Source organism: Diachasmimorpha longicaudata, chromosome 4 (assembly GCF_034640455.1).
Source record: "Diachasmimorpha longicaudata isolate KC_UGA_2023 chromosome 4, iyDiaLong2, whole genome shotgun sequence".
NCBI lineage: Eukaryota > Metazoa > Arthropoda > Insecta > Hymenoptera > Braconidae > Diachasmimorpha > Diachasmimorpha longicaudata.
In genome coordinates this window covers 10,679,371-10,694,684 of record NC_087228.1, presented here as the reverse complement: position 1 = coordinate 10,694,684, position 15,314 = coordinate 10,679,371, and the positions used below count along the sequence as shown (strand labels likewise).

The 15,314-nt window shown below is 37.2% G+C and overlaps 2 protein-coding genes across 4 annotated transcripts; one reads left to right on the top strand and one right to left on the bottom strand.

Annotated features, from left to right (window-relative positions):
* Nucleotides 1-5: 5 nt before the first annotated feature.
* LOC135161878 (17-beta-hydroxysteroid dehydrogenase 13-like) lies at nucleotides 6-7,830 on the bottom strand. The gene is made up of 7 exons (XM_064119854.1): nucleotides 7,602-7,830; nucleotides 3,924-4,048; nucleotides 3,021-3,131; nucleotides 2,294-2,455; nucleotides 1,332-1,417; nucleotides 1,079-1,195; nucleotides 6-703 (listed from the first exon to the last, which is right to left on the bottom strand). Exons 1-7 carry the CDS (start codon nucleotides 7,828-7,830, stop codon nucleotides 526-528), a joined length of 1,008 nt encoding a protein of 335 aa, XP_063975924.1. The 3' UTR covers nucleotides 6-525.
* Nucleotides 2,307-15,042, top strand: LOC135161864 (uncharacterized). Of its 3 annotated transcripts, none has more exons than XM_064119835.1 (9): nucleotides 2,307-2,436; nucleotides 12,220-12,475; nucleotides 12,717-13,278; nucleotides 13,370-13,574; nucleotides 13,650-13,834; nucleotides 13,910-14,105; nucleotides 14,187-14,405; nucleotides 14,483-14,707; nucleotides 14,785-15,042. In XM_064119835.1, exons 1-9 carry the CDS (start codon nucleotides 2,397-2,399, stop codon nucleotides 14,925-14,927), a joined length of 2,031 nt encoding a protein of 676 aa, XP_063975905.1. In that variant the 5' UTR covers nucleotides 2,307-2,396; the 3' UTR covers nucleotides 14,928-15,042. The 3 variants fall into 3 exon arrangements, with proteins under 3 accessions (XP_063975905.1, XP_063975906.1, XP_063975904.1); XM_064119834.1 differs by lacking the exon at nucleotides 2,307-2,436 and adding an exon at nucleotides 12,014-12,147; XM_064119836.1 differs by lacking the exon at nucleotides 12,220-12,475 and having other exon boundaries at nucleotides 2,359-2,477.
* The last annotated feature ends 272 nt before the right edge of the window (nucleotides 15,043-15,314 follow it).

Here is a 15,314-nt window from a genome sequence, read left to right as displayed (position 1 = left end):
AAAAATTACTTAGATATTATGGAGCTCTGTATATTTGTCATAAAAATAATTTCACACTTATCCCATCTTGATTATTATAAAATAAAGTAGTTTATGATTCACCCCATGATCTGGCGTCGCACAGCGACGGCCCTGACGGCAAGTCATGGCACTTAATCTAGTCTAAATTACAATTACTATTAGTTGATTATCATATCATCGCATCAGGCGCGGTATATCTTTAGTCAAGTAATTTTAAATATGTACAATTTATCGGGAATTATGTGCACGTACTTTCAGGATATGTACAGTTAACTGAGAACTGAGAATCAGGATTTTCTTGCGCGTGATATTAAAAAATGGAAATTATTCTACTGCTCGTTGCCATTTCAGCTACTGAATATCGGCTGTCGACAGGTTGGCACATTTTTTAATGTCATTATAATCCACATCACAACCATTGTTGATTCACCTTACGTCGCGATTGAGTTACTCAATTGAGGTATTAGTATTAACAAATATTTTTGTAACAAACACGAAAATATGTTAGGGCTTTCTCTCGGAGCTCGAGATGCGCCTTGCGAGCTGTTGATGAAGGGCATTTTGATCTTTTGACGGCTCACGGTTCTGATGATCCATCGTTGCTGGAGTCTTTTGAGGCTCTGGTGATGCATCGCGAACCAAACCACGTAGGAACATGGCCGCACAATTCCAGGGGACGATCCTGAGAAAGAAACAAGAAAATAAGGCTATTGGTATGTCTGAGTGATTCGGAAAGTGGCAACAAAAATTGTTTCTTTCTTTTTCTTGTGGCTTTATAATTTCTATTTCTCTCATGGGATCACACTTGAGGCAGGGAAAGCCAACTTCTATTATCCTTCATAGAGAAATATGTAATGACAGAGGTCGTGACGGCTCTCCTGCAGTTCCCGTTTCAGAATTCAACACGCGATCGGTTTTTTGTTAGCCATTACTTCCGAATGGAAGTCTTACCATTGACTGATTTTTCGATTTTCTTATTTTGATCGTGAATGATCTCGAATACTGTAAAACGTGACAGATGGTACGGTTTTAGCGCTGTTTTTTCAATTTTACATACCATTTCGCTGCTAAGAGGCCCTGGAGATAACCAGGAACAATAGCAAATTTCTCGTTGCATCTCATTGCCGATATTATTCGATCAGCGACTTCATTCGAGCTCAAAGTCGACAGAAATCTAGAGAATTGAAACGCACAAGTTAGAAAAAGTGACCCCCGGTTCAAGGAATTTTTCTTTTCATGTTGGATTTAAATAACTGATGAAGACTCATCGAATGCAAATCAATGTTTTGTAGATGTTCTGTAATTATTACCTTGATTGGACGTCTTCGAACATTCCGGTACTGCGTATGAAATACGGACAAATCACTGTGGTTTGAATGCTGTCGTATCCATCAGACTGAAATAAACACCAAAAAAATAATAATAAAAACACAGGTAAGCATTTAAATGAGTCAAGAATACGGTACAAACAAAACCAGTTCACTATAATTTTGTCAACACCCACGGTCTCGGAGGGAGATAATCCTTCCGTTGATGGGGAATTTGGCAAAAAAGACCGCTGCTTCAGTTCAGTTCGAGGTATACATCGGGATAGAACTCAGTTGAGTAGAGAAAACTGTGTAGTCATTAAAATTGTACAGCCTACATATCTTGTTAAAGAGTAATTCAGCCGGATTGGCAATTGTTTGATTTGGTTTTGTTGAGGACGTGAAGTTATAATGTCTGAAAAAGCTCAGAAGAATTTCTAGTAATCTGGACCGGATTGTTTTGAGATAAGTTTTAAATTGGAGCAACTTTTAAAAATGAAGTTGGACTTTTTCAATTAAACGATCTGGATCGCTCTTGATTTGTCACAGATTTTTTGATACCGATATCAATAAAGTTTTATACTTCTGAATCCTCATTTTACGAGAAAAAGCTGGGGCGTTCTACATGTGCCTATTTAATCAGTCCCATATTTTTCCACCCTATTCTTGTTATCGTGGACTTTGAATTATGTCCGATAAAGTTGGACCATCTATGTACGGAGGAATTACAACTCTTGGTATTGTCACCGACATTGTTATTCATCTCAATTGACACGTTTATCTCTGTAAAATTATATCCAGTGTGCGTGAATATTTTTCAATTTCCACTGAACGGAAAATTTCTGGACATAGTATACGATTTAATTTCATTAAACAATCGGGAGGGGGAGGGTAGACCTCAGTGACATTTGAGAAGACGTAGAAGTCATTTGATTGCAGGTTGACGTTCATAAAATAAAAATTACCTCCAGTTCCATGCGAAGGGCCTCGTCAAATCCGACAGCAGCGAATTTCGAGGCGCAATAATCAACGAGTTTTGGGATACCAACATGACCAGCCAAACTCGCTATGCTAACGATATGCCCTTTGTTGTTTCTCATCATGTCAGGTAGGAAAGCTTTGACAGTCTGAAATCACCGAAACATTCAGGTATTATTCAAATTGCTTTCCAAATTTCTGTAATTATTGAGGATTAATGTTATTTGCGGTCTGAATTTCGTGCACGCTCCTTGTTTGTCCAAATAAATTTATTCTGCAGGCAAATATTTTCTTTTTTAATTTTACGAGCGGTAATCTTGCCCAATAATTTCAACCATCATTAATTTATCTGTTTGTCTGTATTTGGAGGGTCTCGGTCGTGTTGCAATATTTGTAAAATAAGTTCGAAACCATAGGCAAGCATCAGTGGTGCACTTGTAATGCTTCTACATATCTCTCACATACGACCGGTTTATGGCACCTGACCAACGCCAACTTCTTCTATATACTCAACAGTGTAAAACGAGATAGTGCGCCTCTCACCGCGAATTCCCAAGTCGGACACTAGTGGTCCTTGAATTCTTTCCAGACCAGAGGAGCGCTCAGTAAATGAGGAGAATTGGAGTGATGATCCAGGTCTCACGAATTTATCATGAGATTTTGCAATTCGCTCGTTTTAATCGATCAAAAAATACAAAATCATATACAACTCACCCAAAAGTGACTCATAACATTAACTTCCATTGTCATCGTGATGAGTTCGTCAGGAGTGTCGAGAAATTTTCTGCCAATAGCCACTCCAGCGTTATTAATGAGTATCGATACCTGAAATCAAAGTAAAAATCAATCATATTCGTGTAATCGAGGAATCGATGATTTGCGGGGCATGATAAGTAAGAAATCGGGAAAAATTTGGCTAGCAAAATATTTAATCGTATGATCATAAATGCCCGGGGCACGAGTATCAGAAGTATTGAGGTCTCGTGTATTAACGACGTATTGCAACGTGTCGTGGCGCAACTTCGACAACTTTCGTAATGGTCCTCCTGTATAACGTCACTCTTGTGACTAGTCTATGCTTAGCATTACCTGCATTTGCCCATTCTTATTGTTAAAAATTCGATCGCCTACTTCCAATACGCCATTTTAATTCATTTGCAATTTTAGTCTTCCATTGGCAATAGTGCAATCGATTAAATTCAAGTTGTGAATTTTTTTTCAGTACAGCCGGAAGGCCGTGCTCATGACAATAGCATATTTCGACACTAGACCCTGAGAAATTTTTCTGGCGAATATGAGGTTGCAGGACGAGCCGAAGGTGAGGCAGATAAATTCTTCACGGCCGTGTATCGAATCGTATTTTTTGTAATTTAGACGCGATCGGTGTTCACCGATACAAACCGTTCGTGAGGCAATGCTTCATCGGCTGAATGGTAAAAAAAAATTATTCTGACTCATATTTGGCGGAATTTTTTTTTTCGGCTGGTGTTATAGGTCCCATAGTGTTACCCCATAGGATTACAACTATTTGGAAAGACATTGATTCTTTTATTAACCGAGAGAACTGTCAGGCATGCAATGAAATAAAAATTATCCACATGTTTAAAATTAGTTTACCTTTCCCACTTCTTCTTTCAGTATTGCAGCTTTCTTATACACATCTTCTTTATTCCGGAGATTACATATGTAACCGTAACAGGTGCCCCCAGCTGACTGCACCAGATTCACCGTCTCTTGGATTCCTGAAAATAAAATGAAAATGAAGTTCATTTATTTATTGAGGAAGACTCACCAATAGAAGACCAATTGTAACATAAAATAATTCTTGATAGATCATTGCGTATTGTATTTTTGTAAACATCACGAGATTCAATTCAATTCACGAGAGTCAATTATTTTGAGACGTAAAATGCGATGAGCCGACGTTAAGTTAAGCGAGAAAAATGGATGGAATAATCAGGAAGATTACACGAATGTGCTGATGTGTTTACATTGACCCGCCTGATTGCTTGACCCTTATAAGTCTAATCATTAATCATTTTCTTCGTTCTTTACGGTGTTGCGACTGATTAGTAAATTTGTTGGTCATTATTTATTTTTCATACTCAATTATGATTAGAATTTTTTATATTACATTATCACTGACATTTCAATGACGTCCAGATTTCTCAAATTCATTGGGGAAATTGGATATCATATCCACCAGGATCCAATGGGATTTTTTTTTTCAATTTTCACTTTTTTCATACACTCGTTGTCGGCTTTACAAAAATACCCACTGTTAAACAAGTGAAATGGAAGTAAATTGACCAACTTCAAGGCTAACAATCATAATACAACCGTACGTGTAAGGAAAACGTAACTGGTCAGTCACTCAAATGACAATTTCGAAATCGAGGATGATAGAAGAAGAATGAAAAAAATATGCCACATCATGCGAAAGAATGGCATAAAATAAATGTCCAGATTTTATAATGCCAGCAAATCGGGAGAATATTTTTAAAAACTGAAAGCTGCACTAATAAACGATGGTGCAATATTTTTTGCCTAACACCGGCGATACAGCAACGAGTCCATAAAACTTGTTTTGTTTCCGTCAACGCCGAAAAGTTCATGTTAGTTATGAAATGTACAGTGTAGATTTGCCGACAAGTGACCGGCACGCGACCACTGCCAGGTTCTTGATCACCCCCTCTGCACTTTCTTCCTGTGCATAACTTGCTCAAAAAATTGCCTGAACATTTTTTTACCAAAAATTAATCACCTGGAAATGTAAACACCCATTCTGTCGATCATTAAATGATGTTGACGCCATCGATAATGACGATGATAACATAAAAAATGTCTAAAAGTCATTTCTTGATTAAGAGACCTGCTCAAATTGTTATTAATTTTTGCTCAAGGTTTTTATCTCACGTATTACAGTTTCGCCGATGGAAATGAAAAAAGGGTCGCGCAGACTGTTAATTACAATTTTTCTTTTTTTTCTAGTACTTTCCTCATTTCCTAGAATCACAAAAACTTCATGCATTTTATACTACTCCTCTGAATGGTATGCTACCATTTTTTTTCTATCATCCGTGCATTACCGATCCTGCGCAGATATTGATTATTCATCAAGATATGTTATTACCATAATCCGATTGAGTAAGAATTTTTTCCCGATTTCCGGTGGAACTCTCCCATTATCTATGAAAAGTCCCGATCATTTGAATCAAACAGTCTACGGTTCACTTAGCCCCACTAGTTTTTGCAATAAGAGATTAATGAAGACACCGTCGGAAAAAACCGGTAGAAGTAGACGAGCGTCTTTGATTAACATTTACCACGTGCTTTTGATTATTGTAATTCTGTAGAAGGAATCTTCTGTGCCTTTGGATACGCTAGGATTTTCTTACACAATCAGGGACGCAAGGTGCAATAATTGGACTCGCGCAATACGTGAAAAATGCAGATACCGGCGAGTTGTTGAACGAGGGACTTAACATTGCGTTTTCAACAATAAACACGACGGGGAAAGAAACCTCAGTTAAACCAAAACATATTCAATGCCGTATGACATTTTATTTATATGAATGGACAACATTGGGGATTATGTTCAAGTGTGATATTGGACGAAGTACTGTAGCTGATTAATCTCATCGGGGGTTATCACTTACACTTTGCTCTGGACTCGTTCTCGGGTGATAGGGACATCTCCCACACGGGGATTACATATTTTTTCTTATAACCACTTTAGTCCTACCTCTACTCGCAAGGAATTTCAATTAAACTTATTTAAATGGCTTCTGCAATTTGCTGCGGATCGTACTACAGATTCAACCGTTTTCGATAATAAATTTCGTAATTGAATTACGTGAGAAGAAATGGAAACAATTATGACTACTCAGCGCCATTTAAATTACGTTTTCCTCAGAATGATTGTTTTGGATATTGAGCACAGTTGTTACTCATTCGTTCAACATAATTTTATCATCATTATTGACTATTCAGTGATAACAAGATTAGCAGTAGTAAAAAATAAGATAAACTTTCATTAGAGGCCTATCCTTTTTCCAGCTAGAGTTAGCCATGCATATCCGGCGTCATTGAATCACGGTCAGATTACTTCAGTAGTTATGTAAAATCCGCTACACTAGTGAGCATTCCTGCCGCTGGTCCAAACAAATATTCCTTCGTTATCAATTATATTCTCAACAACAAGTTAACTATGACAAGAGAAAAGGATTAAAAGCCAATTGCTCACAATTTATTTCTGATCATTATCGCCATAGCATTGGACATCTGTGGATTATTTTGTCATTATCAACTATTTGTTTATTAATTTGAGTGCTATCCGAGCTTGTGAGGCGATTATTTCTACTTCTGCGTGAGTAGCAATTCATTCTGATCCGGAGTCCCATTTTGCAATTAGAGGGAACAGTGAAATACACGGATTGCAATGGTAGGCAACAAGAAAATCCGTTGATTGTTTATTGCAGAAATAGCTTGAAATATGCTACAATCAATTCAAGGAAATTATATTGGATGGAATTAAACATTGGGGACACATTGCAGTCGCTTCGTTACGCGCGAAGAGTTTTGGTCACCGTAGTCATGATTTCAGATTTTTTGTGCAACCGAGAGTACACATTTGGTTTATCCGACAAATAGGAACTCCAAATTCTTATGATTCTTTTAACCAACAAACAAACGTAAGAATGCGCGAAATTTTTGCAATGGAAATCATCCTTCAATAATCAAAATAGGACGTGTTCCGCAAATAAGTCCTTTTAGAGACTGAAGAAAACTTCCTCGTCTCCTGTCAATTCTGAAATGTTATTATTGACATACCAATCAGAAATGTCGGTATGTTTTGAATTGCGTGAAGAATTTATTTTCATTCTGTTGCAACGGAGAAGTTATTTTGATTGATCAAACAAATGAGGACAGCAATTCATTTTTTGTTTAAATAAAAAACAGGAAATATTGAGGAATATTTTATATATAAAGGAAGTCGCTGACTTCCTCAAACCATTTTCCGCTTCTGCCAGAAATTTTATCATATCACTGTTCAAGTATTAATTTGAAACGTCACCTTGAGAGGACTATTATTGAAATCGAATTCAATGATGTGATGATGGATTTAAATTCCTCAATGGTATCTTTCGAGGTTGAATTGAAAGTAAATACTTCGGAATTCCAAACAGGCATTTTATTGCATTAAATTGATTTCTATCCAAGTTAACTGTACTTGATTGACTGTATATCATTGCTATAGTTAGAAACAGCAGATTAATTACGAAATATACAAACCGGCTTCGTTGATGTCCCAAACAACGACGATAGCTCCTAGGTTCGCCAGCCTCAATGACAGAAGCCTTCCAAGCCCTCCACCGCCACCGGTTACAAGAGCTATTTCACCCGCGACACTTTTCATCTTGTATTTTCTTGGTATAAATGATTTAACAATTGCTTTGATGATTGTTATCGCCGAAAGCAGAAGGAAACCGATCACGTCACTCGTCGATCGTAGCCAAGACATGGTTAATTATTTTATCAATAAATAATTTAATCACAGTAAATTCAATTGAATTTTTGTCTAGATAACGTGGGTCGTCAGTGGAACAAATCAAGTGCACACATGTCGAATTACTTTTGAAATGGAAGTTTATGGCGTGTTGCCGCTGAGAGTCCGTTGCCGAGTGGACAGGGTAGAAAATGCTCTCGGTAGAAAGCACCGATCAGTAATCACATCGAGCAAAAGTTGTAGTGGTGTAAGATTGCACTGTGGTGGTGGCAGTGGGTTGCTACCGGTTGGCCGGAGAGGTACCCTGTCTTACGTACCTGCTCTAGACCATGTGCTTCTCTCAATGGAACAGAGTTTGAACTTTTGAACACTGATACACTGATCGAGAGAACTAGTTTTGCTGGATACTCCGAGTAATTGAGAACTTCATTCACAAGGCTAACTGTCTGTAACAAAAAAAAAAATGAATAAATTGAATTATTTGTGAATCTTCATTTTATTTTAATTCGTTGTTCTGCCTTTTTTGACAATCAAAATAATTTAATTACCTCAATGAATGTTATTTCTATTAGAAAATATATTAGCAATGCCATGTCGAAAAATGTTATGACTTACGAAGGACATCACGATTGTTGATCATTAGAGATTATTATATCGGTGTAATTGCTCGCAATTAAGTAGAAGCAGATGAGCAATTATTCTTTCAATTAAATGATGGATGTTTTGCTGAGAAACTAGTAATTTCGAGAAGATCGAAGATATCTCGATAAACGATGTGGCGAATAGAACAAACAATTTCTGGCTTTTGCATGTTTTAACGTCAGCATTGGGGAGCCAAGGCCGCGATTTTTCGAATCCATTCTCTTTTATACTTTGCTTGTTTATAAAATCGTTAGTATACTGGGAGAAACAGCGGATTATCATCTGTTGAATTTTTTTTTAAATAACACAACAAACGTGTCAGCGAGAACACGTTTTCGGGGCAGTGAGATTCGCTCACTTGATGAATATAGAAACAAAAATCACGAAAGGAGTGGTTGGGAACCGGATTGCACTCCGGGTTAAGGTATTTGGCCCAAAAAGAAAACGATGCAACAGCTTGATGCATTCAGGGTTTTCAGCTCACGGTCAATCTTAAATACCAAGTGGCATCAATTTCCCTTTCACTGGAATGGATCCACTCTGAATTGGACTTTAACCTTGGGATACTCTCGCTATCAGCTTCAATTTTATCTACTCAGTTGATGATCACTACTCATTAGCCTATAATTTTACTAAACACTGTTTGGGGATAAAATGTATGAGGATTGGGAATCTGTCCTTAACTCCATCAGACATTTATTTCGAGATCGTCCTAAGACGAAATCGAATTTCGAGGAGTACGTAACAATAAAATCACAGATTACAGAAATTCGATAAAAATTGGAATATCACAAATGAGGTTTAGTGATAAACACAGAACGTTTAATTTAACCATCGTTTTCTTCAAGGAAAGGCCATTAAATTAATTCATCGATGTAATCATCTTTTCATATCGATACGATTTTTTTAATCAATTTTAGTCGGTCGATGTCTTGGTAGAAAAACATTAACAAATAATTTATTTTCGAAAGTATTTTAGAAATTGAAGAAAAACCAGTTTATGGGAAGATCCCTAAAAAATAGTTGGCATTCATAGTCAGTCTCATAATTAAAGGGAAATAAATAGAGAGAAATATCTTCTGGCTTTTATATGACTAGGGCGAATGAGAATAACGATCCTATCACTCTATTTACTCGTTACGGTAATCTTTATCACCTGATGACAATAACAGTAAATTATCAAGACAAATAAATAGAATGTACAAATGTTCCCAAAAGTAGCAACACAGTAACCGAAACCGAGATTTAATCATAAAACAAATTGCCCACGTCGCTTTCCAAGCCAAGTGTAGTCCACACTTTCATTTCTTAAAGAGACTAGAGCCCGTGCGACAAAAAACAGTCCAAAAATCCAGATCTCATGCAAGAAATGTAATGCTAAATAGTCATGTGCCACAGTAGGTCATAGTTACGAAAATGTTGACTGTCTTTACAATCTACCAATCATCCTAACTTGTAACTGCAATATTCGGAACTATAAATCATGTATGACTTATTTCAAGAAACAAAAATTTGAGGGCAATGAAAATGGGTTCATTAACAGCCCAATCAATTAATTTCCAGTTCGGTGTAAAGACGATTGGCAATGCGATAATATTATCATTCCATTTTTTCGATAAAAACATCTGCAGAAACAATGGAATTCGAGGTTTTATTTATCTCCACTGAAATTTCTGACAAGCCCCCTGTGTATGCAGAGTGCAACGACATTTCCAATTACCGACATGTACAAATTAACTTTCCGTAATCAACCGAGACATACATTTTATAAAGGGGATGCCCCAATGAATTTTGAAAGTCTTCGATTGATGACTTGATTGATAGAATATGGGGTAGGCAAATTTAACATTTTACTTTAGACAGGGGGAACTGTATAAATGATAATCGGTTCTACAAAAGAAAGAAATCATCATAAGAATAATAATTATGAATTATAGATAATAAAATGAAATCATGTACAATTTCATGTATGATTAATTAGGAAAAAATACTATATGCAATACGAGAGCGATTGTCCACTTGTTCTCCAGTGAAATTATTTTCTACTTGTGCAGTCGACCATCGGACCGTGCAATAAACATAGTTTTGCAATTAATTATTAATCCCTAATACATAATACGAAAAGCTCAGCTGTCAACTTGATCTTAACCAATTCGATATGTGTAGAATTGAGACATTACCATCTGAATGTGTGAGGGATTCCAAAATAAATAATGACTCACACAATTGATGAAATTTATGCAAAGAAAAGGCAAACACTGGCACTGACGACTGTTATATCAACGATTACCCGGGGTAATCTACACTTTTAGTAAAAAAAATTGACGAGAGGCGCAACTACATTGGGGCATTGCTCTAGAGAATCCCGTGGTTGACTGCCAAGGGATTCGCGTGTTCACCTATTCGTATGACGAGTGAATGTAAAGGAGCTATGGGGGAACTTTGCGTTCACCTCCGCAGAAATCCGGCCGCATGTATATGTTGCAGGTGTACAGCAGAATCACGTCACAATTGGTCGAGTGAAAATGAATTAAATTATACCAGTAATCCTTGATGAATCTGAGTGTATTCGTGATGCAGATTCCTATGGGTTGATATTAATATGCATTAACATCTTCTTCACTCTGTGAAGGTATGCGATTGTCTGAACATTCTTGGATTTGTATTTTGTATTTCAAGAAATTACTAGAATTAAACAATTTTCAACTGAGTGAGATGATACGGAATTTAAAAAAAAATATTGTACTTTATTCTGCACCGAGATGGCAAGAGGCTTTGTGGAAGGATATGTTCACCTGTATTAAGTTTTGAAATGTTTTCGAGTTCTGTCATGCCACCGACGAATGGAATCCTCCTGGCTATACAGATCTTCTGATTACTCAAAAAAGTATATAGTAGCTGTTTCAATATTTTTCAACGTGCGAAAAATGAGCAGAATTTATTGAAATGACGAGAATAATAGAATTGAAGATAAAAAAAATATTAATCCACGACCTCCCTAACAAATAAAAAATAAATGTTTATGAAAAGGTGCGCCAAAGATGTTGGAATTTGACTGCCAAGTTGAATTGAAAAAAATACACGTTATATAAACCGATGTAGAATTTTTTTTGTCCAATTAAATTTCTGCAAGAAAAATTACCCTCAGTAAATAAAAAATACGATATTAAAACGCTAAATACTACTCTGAAACCACTGGATATTCAACTCAAATAGGATTTTTTTATATTTATGAGAAATTTCTACTTGAATATAGTGACAGCCAGACATTATTATGTGTATGTACAGTGCAATGTGCCATTTATCTTTTTTGGGCTTCCCGTAACTTAATTTTAATAAATCCAAATATTTGTTCCATAAACTCTCGACAGGTGAAATCCATGCATAAGATTAATTGTTAAATTTCAGAGCTAATTTATGATATTTATCGAGCGATGAAATATGTGTCATTGCAAAATTTATTTTTGTTAGTCACTTTCCTCCCATTGTTATTTCGGAATATTCATGATATATCTCTATATACAAAGCTATATAAGAATCCGTATATATCATAATGCACTATAAATACTTTCAGTCTGCGTTTAATAAAAGAATCGGTCTCTGGAAAAATTCATTCGTCTCGGTTATCAGAACTCGTTACCATGAAGATTTTATTGTACAACTTTCTATTATGTGGCTGGTTATTCTCAAGTACTGGCAATCACTTTATTGTCTAAAATGAAAACACGATAGTAACTTAGTAATATGAATGTGATTGCCTAGGCCACATCGATGGTAATGTCCGCTATTATTCGAGAGGTTCGTCACAATGGAGAGTATTGAATGTTAGTCAACCGACACCGCGTGTTGCCAGTCCATTAGTGATCCGGGGAGAGCCTAATGGTCAAGCTGCCTACGGAGCCCCTCACAGAATTATTTTATCTACACCTGAGCAATGTGCACGTCCATGTATAGCCGGAGCAAGACCATTGAATTGTTACTATCACTTCACGGTAGAGCTTTATAGGACTCAGGGCGGGTAATTATACTCCAATTAATCGCCCAGACCTGATTGCGCCCTTCCGAACAGTTCTATTAACACATTCCCTTACTAATGGATCCCATCAGGACCCAAAATCGTAGCACAACAATACAGAATATTTTTCTTAAGATCAACAGACTAGACCTTTCAATGGGATCAAGTGTAAAACTAGGAAATCTGGTAACAAAAATGTACCATACACTTAATCCCCTATTTTTCGTTTTTCAATCATCTTCAGCGCTTGCCATCTCTGTCGACCGCGAACCAATACATCATTGACCACCGACTGCCAGTGCATTGAAGCAGATGGAGTAGATAAAGCTGGCCTCCTGGTCATCAATAGAATGTACCCAGGGCCTTCGATCCAGATGTGTCTGGGGGATCTCGCTGTCATTGATGTCCACAACAAAGCTGTTGGCACTGGAATCACTATTCACTGGCACGGATTGTATCAACAAAATTATCAGCACTACGATGGTGTGCCCTTCGTCACCCAGTGCCCCATATCACATGGAACAACATTTAGATATAAATGGCGTGCACATAACTGGGGTACACACTTCTATCACGCCCATACGGGTATTCACAAAACTGATGGTCTTCAAGGGGCTGTCATAATTCGACCACCGATACAGCTGGATCCAAATCGAGACCAGTATGATGAGGATAATTTCGACAACACGATTTTCATTAATGATTGGTTTCATGAATCGGCTGTTGATCACTGGCCAGGTACTAGCACGCGAAATGTAGGTCAAGTACCAGCCAATGTCCTCATCAATGGGAAAGGACAGTGGTTTGTAAGTTCTTCAAATTATGACCTATAGCCTTTGGATATTGCCCTTCGATTTTAATCAAATTTAATCGCATAATTTGCAACCTAATTTCTAGGACCCCAGCATAAATCGGTACACCACCTCACCCCTTGCGATAATCAATGTAAATCCACATCGTCGTATCAGATTTCGCATGATCAACAGTCTGAGTTGGACCTGTCCTGTTCGCTTCTCAATCCAAAATCATGACTTAACAATTCTGAGCACCGATGGTGATGATGTGAAACCAAAAACTGTTACTACGATTATTTCTTTCGCGGGTAATTACAATTGATTTCCTGTTAACTCTGTACTAATTAAAATATCATGCTACATTGACCGAAGATAAATTTTAGCCGAACGCTATGACTTCGTTATCAACACAAACCAGGAGCCCGGAACTTATTGGGTACAGGCCCGACTGGTGGGCCCTTGTGCAGCGTTAAATATCTCGCAAGTAGCACTATTACGTTACGTGGGAGCACAGTTCATGCAACCGAGAATACAACGTCCGGTTAATCCTGGATTGCCATTAGGAGTGGTAAAACATTTACAGCAGGAGAAATTCATGCAGCCTTTGGCTTTCTTTCTCGCTACTTTTATTCTCAACTTGTAGGTCTTCAATGAGATAAATGAAATTTGTGAAGCCGGGAATCCCAACTTTGTCTGTATGAAAGACCTGGAGACAACTGAAACTGTCAACCAACGAATTCTAGTTCCTAGACCAGATGTCAGTATTTTCCTGCCCTACAACTTTTACGTATTTAGCGATGAAGAACTTTTTAAACCAAAAAGCTATCCGCACTTCCAAGGTACATCATCAGACAATCATTCTCATTCCATGCACCTGTTCACATCAACTTAATATTTAAATGTATGGATTCGCTTTACAGTGCCAACGGGTCGTAACGGTTCGGTTGCTATGATTTCTGATATCAGTAATGAATTTTCGGGCTCACCATTTCTCACGCAAATTCAAGACATTCCACGTAGGACAATTTGCAATGGAACTAATAAGCCTAGAGAATGTCGTCCTGGAAAGCCGTGCTTCTGTTCTCATGTGGTTGATATTCCACTCGGATCAGTCGTCGACATCATCATGGCCGACATGGGTCAGTAATTCTAGACAAACAGTTATTATCCCATATCAAAAATGAATATTTGCAACTCAATTTATTTTACGTCAAAGGTCCAAATGGATTGCCCCATCCCTTCCATGTACATGGATATGGTTGTCATGTGATGGCTCAAGGTCTCCTAAAGGATGTGCCTCTGACAGAAAGAAATAAATTTCAAGCCTTAACTCTGCATCAAAATCGTTATCGAAATATTCCCACTCAACCGGTTGTTAAAGATACTTTGCCTACACCATCAGGTGGATATAGTATTTGCAGATTTATAGCCGATAATCCAGGTGAGAATGGAGATTCTTTACTATTATTTCCTATCCAGTCAAAAATCATAGGGATAATAATTTATTATATTTTTTAGGATGGTGGCTGTATCACTGTCACTTTATGTCACATTTACTAGTTGGAATGGAATTGACATTGCACGTAGGAAGACAATCAGATATTCCTCCGGTACCGAGAGGATTTCCCAAATGTGGAGACTTCACTCCGAACGTGCGTTAGTCATAATTAATCTTTATCTTTGTTGTGATATTATTTATTGCAATATTGAGTCTGAAGGGAGGATGTTATTGGCATGAATCTGGAGAATAAATGTCAAGCAATATGTATACCTTTCCATTATAATTTCTTAATTACTTTTTCACCTATCTTAATTGAGGGTGGTAGCTCAGGTATCGAAGATTGCGACGCTCCTTTTGTTTGACAATAGGCTGTCTTAACTTATTAGTAATGTAATCGGTAGACATAAAGACAATCGAAAAATTATAACGAAGTGCTTATTGTACTTTGGGAAAAAGCTAATTGTTTGCTCTTCTCGGCGATCCAAGATTGATAAGTAGTAAGACTTTGCGGCGTGGGTGAATGACTGTATGAACCATGATTGATTAT

Bases quoted from the DNA above. Each gene is read 5' to 3' on its own strand.
- LOC135161878 (XM_064119854.1), bottom strand. From the start codon at position 7,830: ATGTCTTGGCTACGATCGACGAGTGACGTGATCGGTTTCCTTCTGCTT. The intron at 4,049-7,601 runs GTTTGTATATTT...TTTTATTTTCAG, and splicing joins TTGGGACATCAACGAAGCCG to GAATCCAAGAGACGGTGAAT. The intron at 1,196-1,331 runs GTAATAATTACA...TCAATTCTCTAG, and splicing joins TTCGAAGACGTCCAATCAAG to ATTTCTGTCGACTTTGAGCT.
- LOC135161864 (XM_064119834.1), top strand. From the start codon at position 12,099: ATGAAGATTTTATTGTACAACTTTCTATTATGTGGCTGGTTATTCTCA. The intron at 13,279-13,369 runs GTAAGTTCTTCA...CCTAATTTCTAG, and splicing joins ATGGGAAAGGACAGTGGTTT to GACCCCAGCATAAATCGGTA. The intron at 14,106-14,186 runs GTACATCATCAG...TTCGCTTTACAG, and splicing joins AAGCTATCCGCACTTCCAAG to TGCCAACGGGTCGTAACGGT.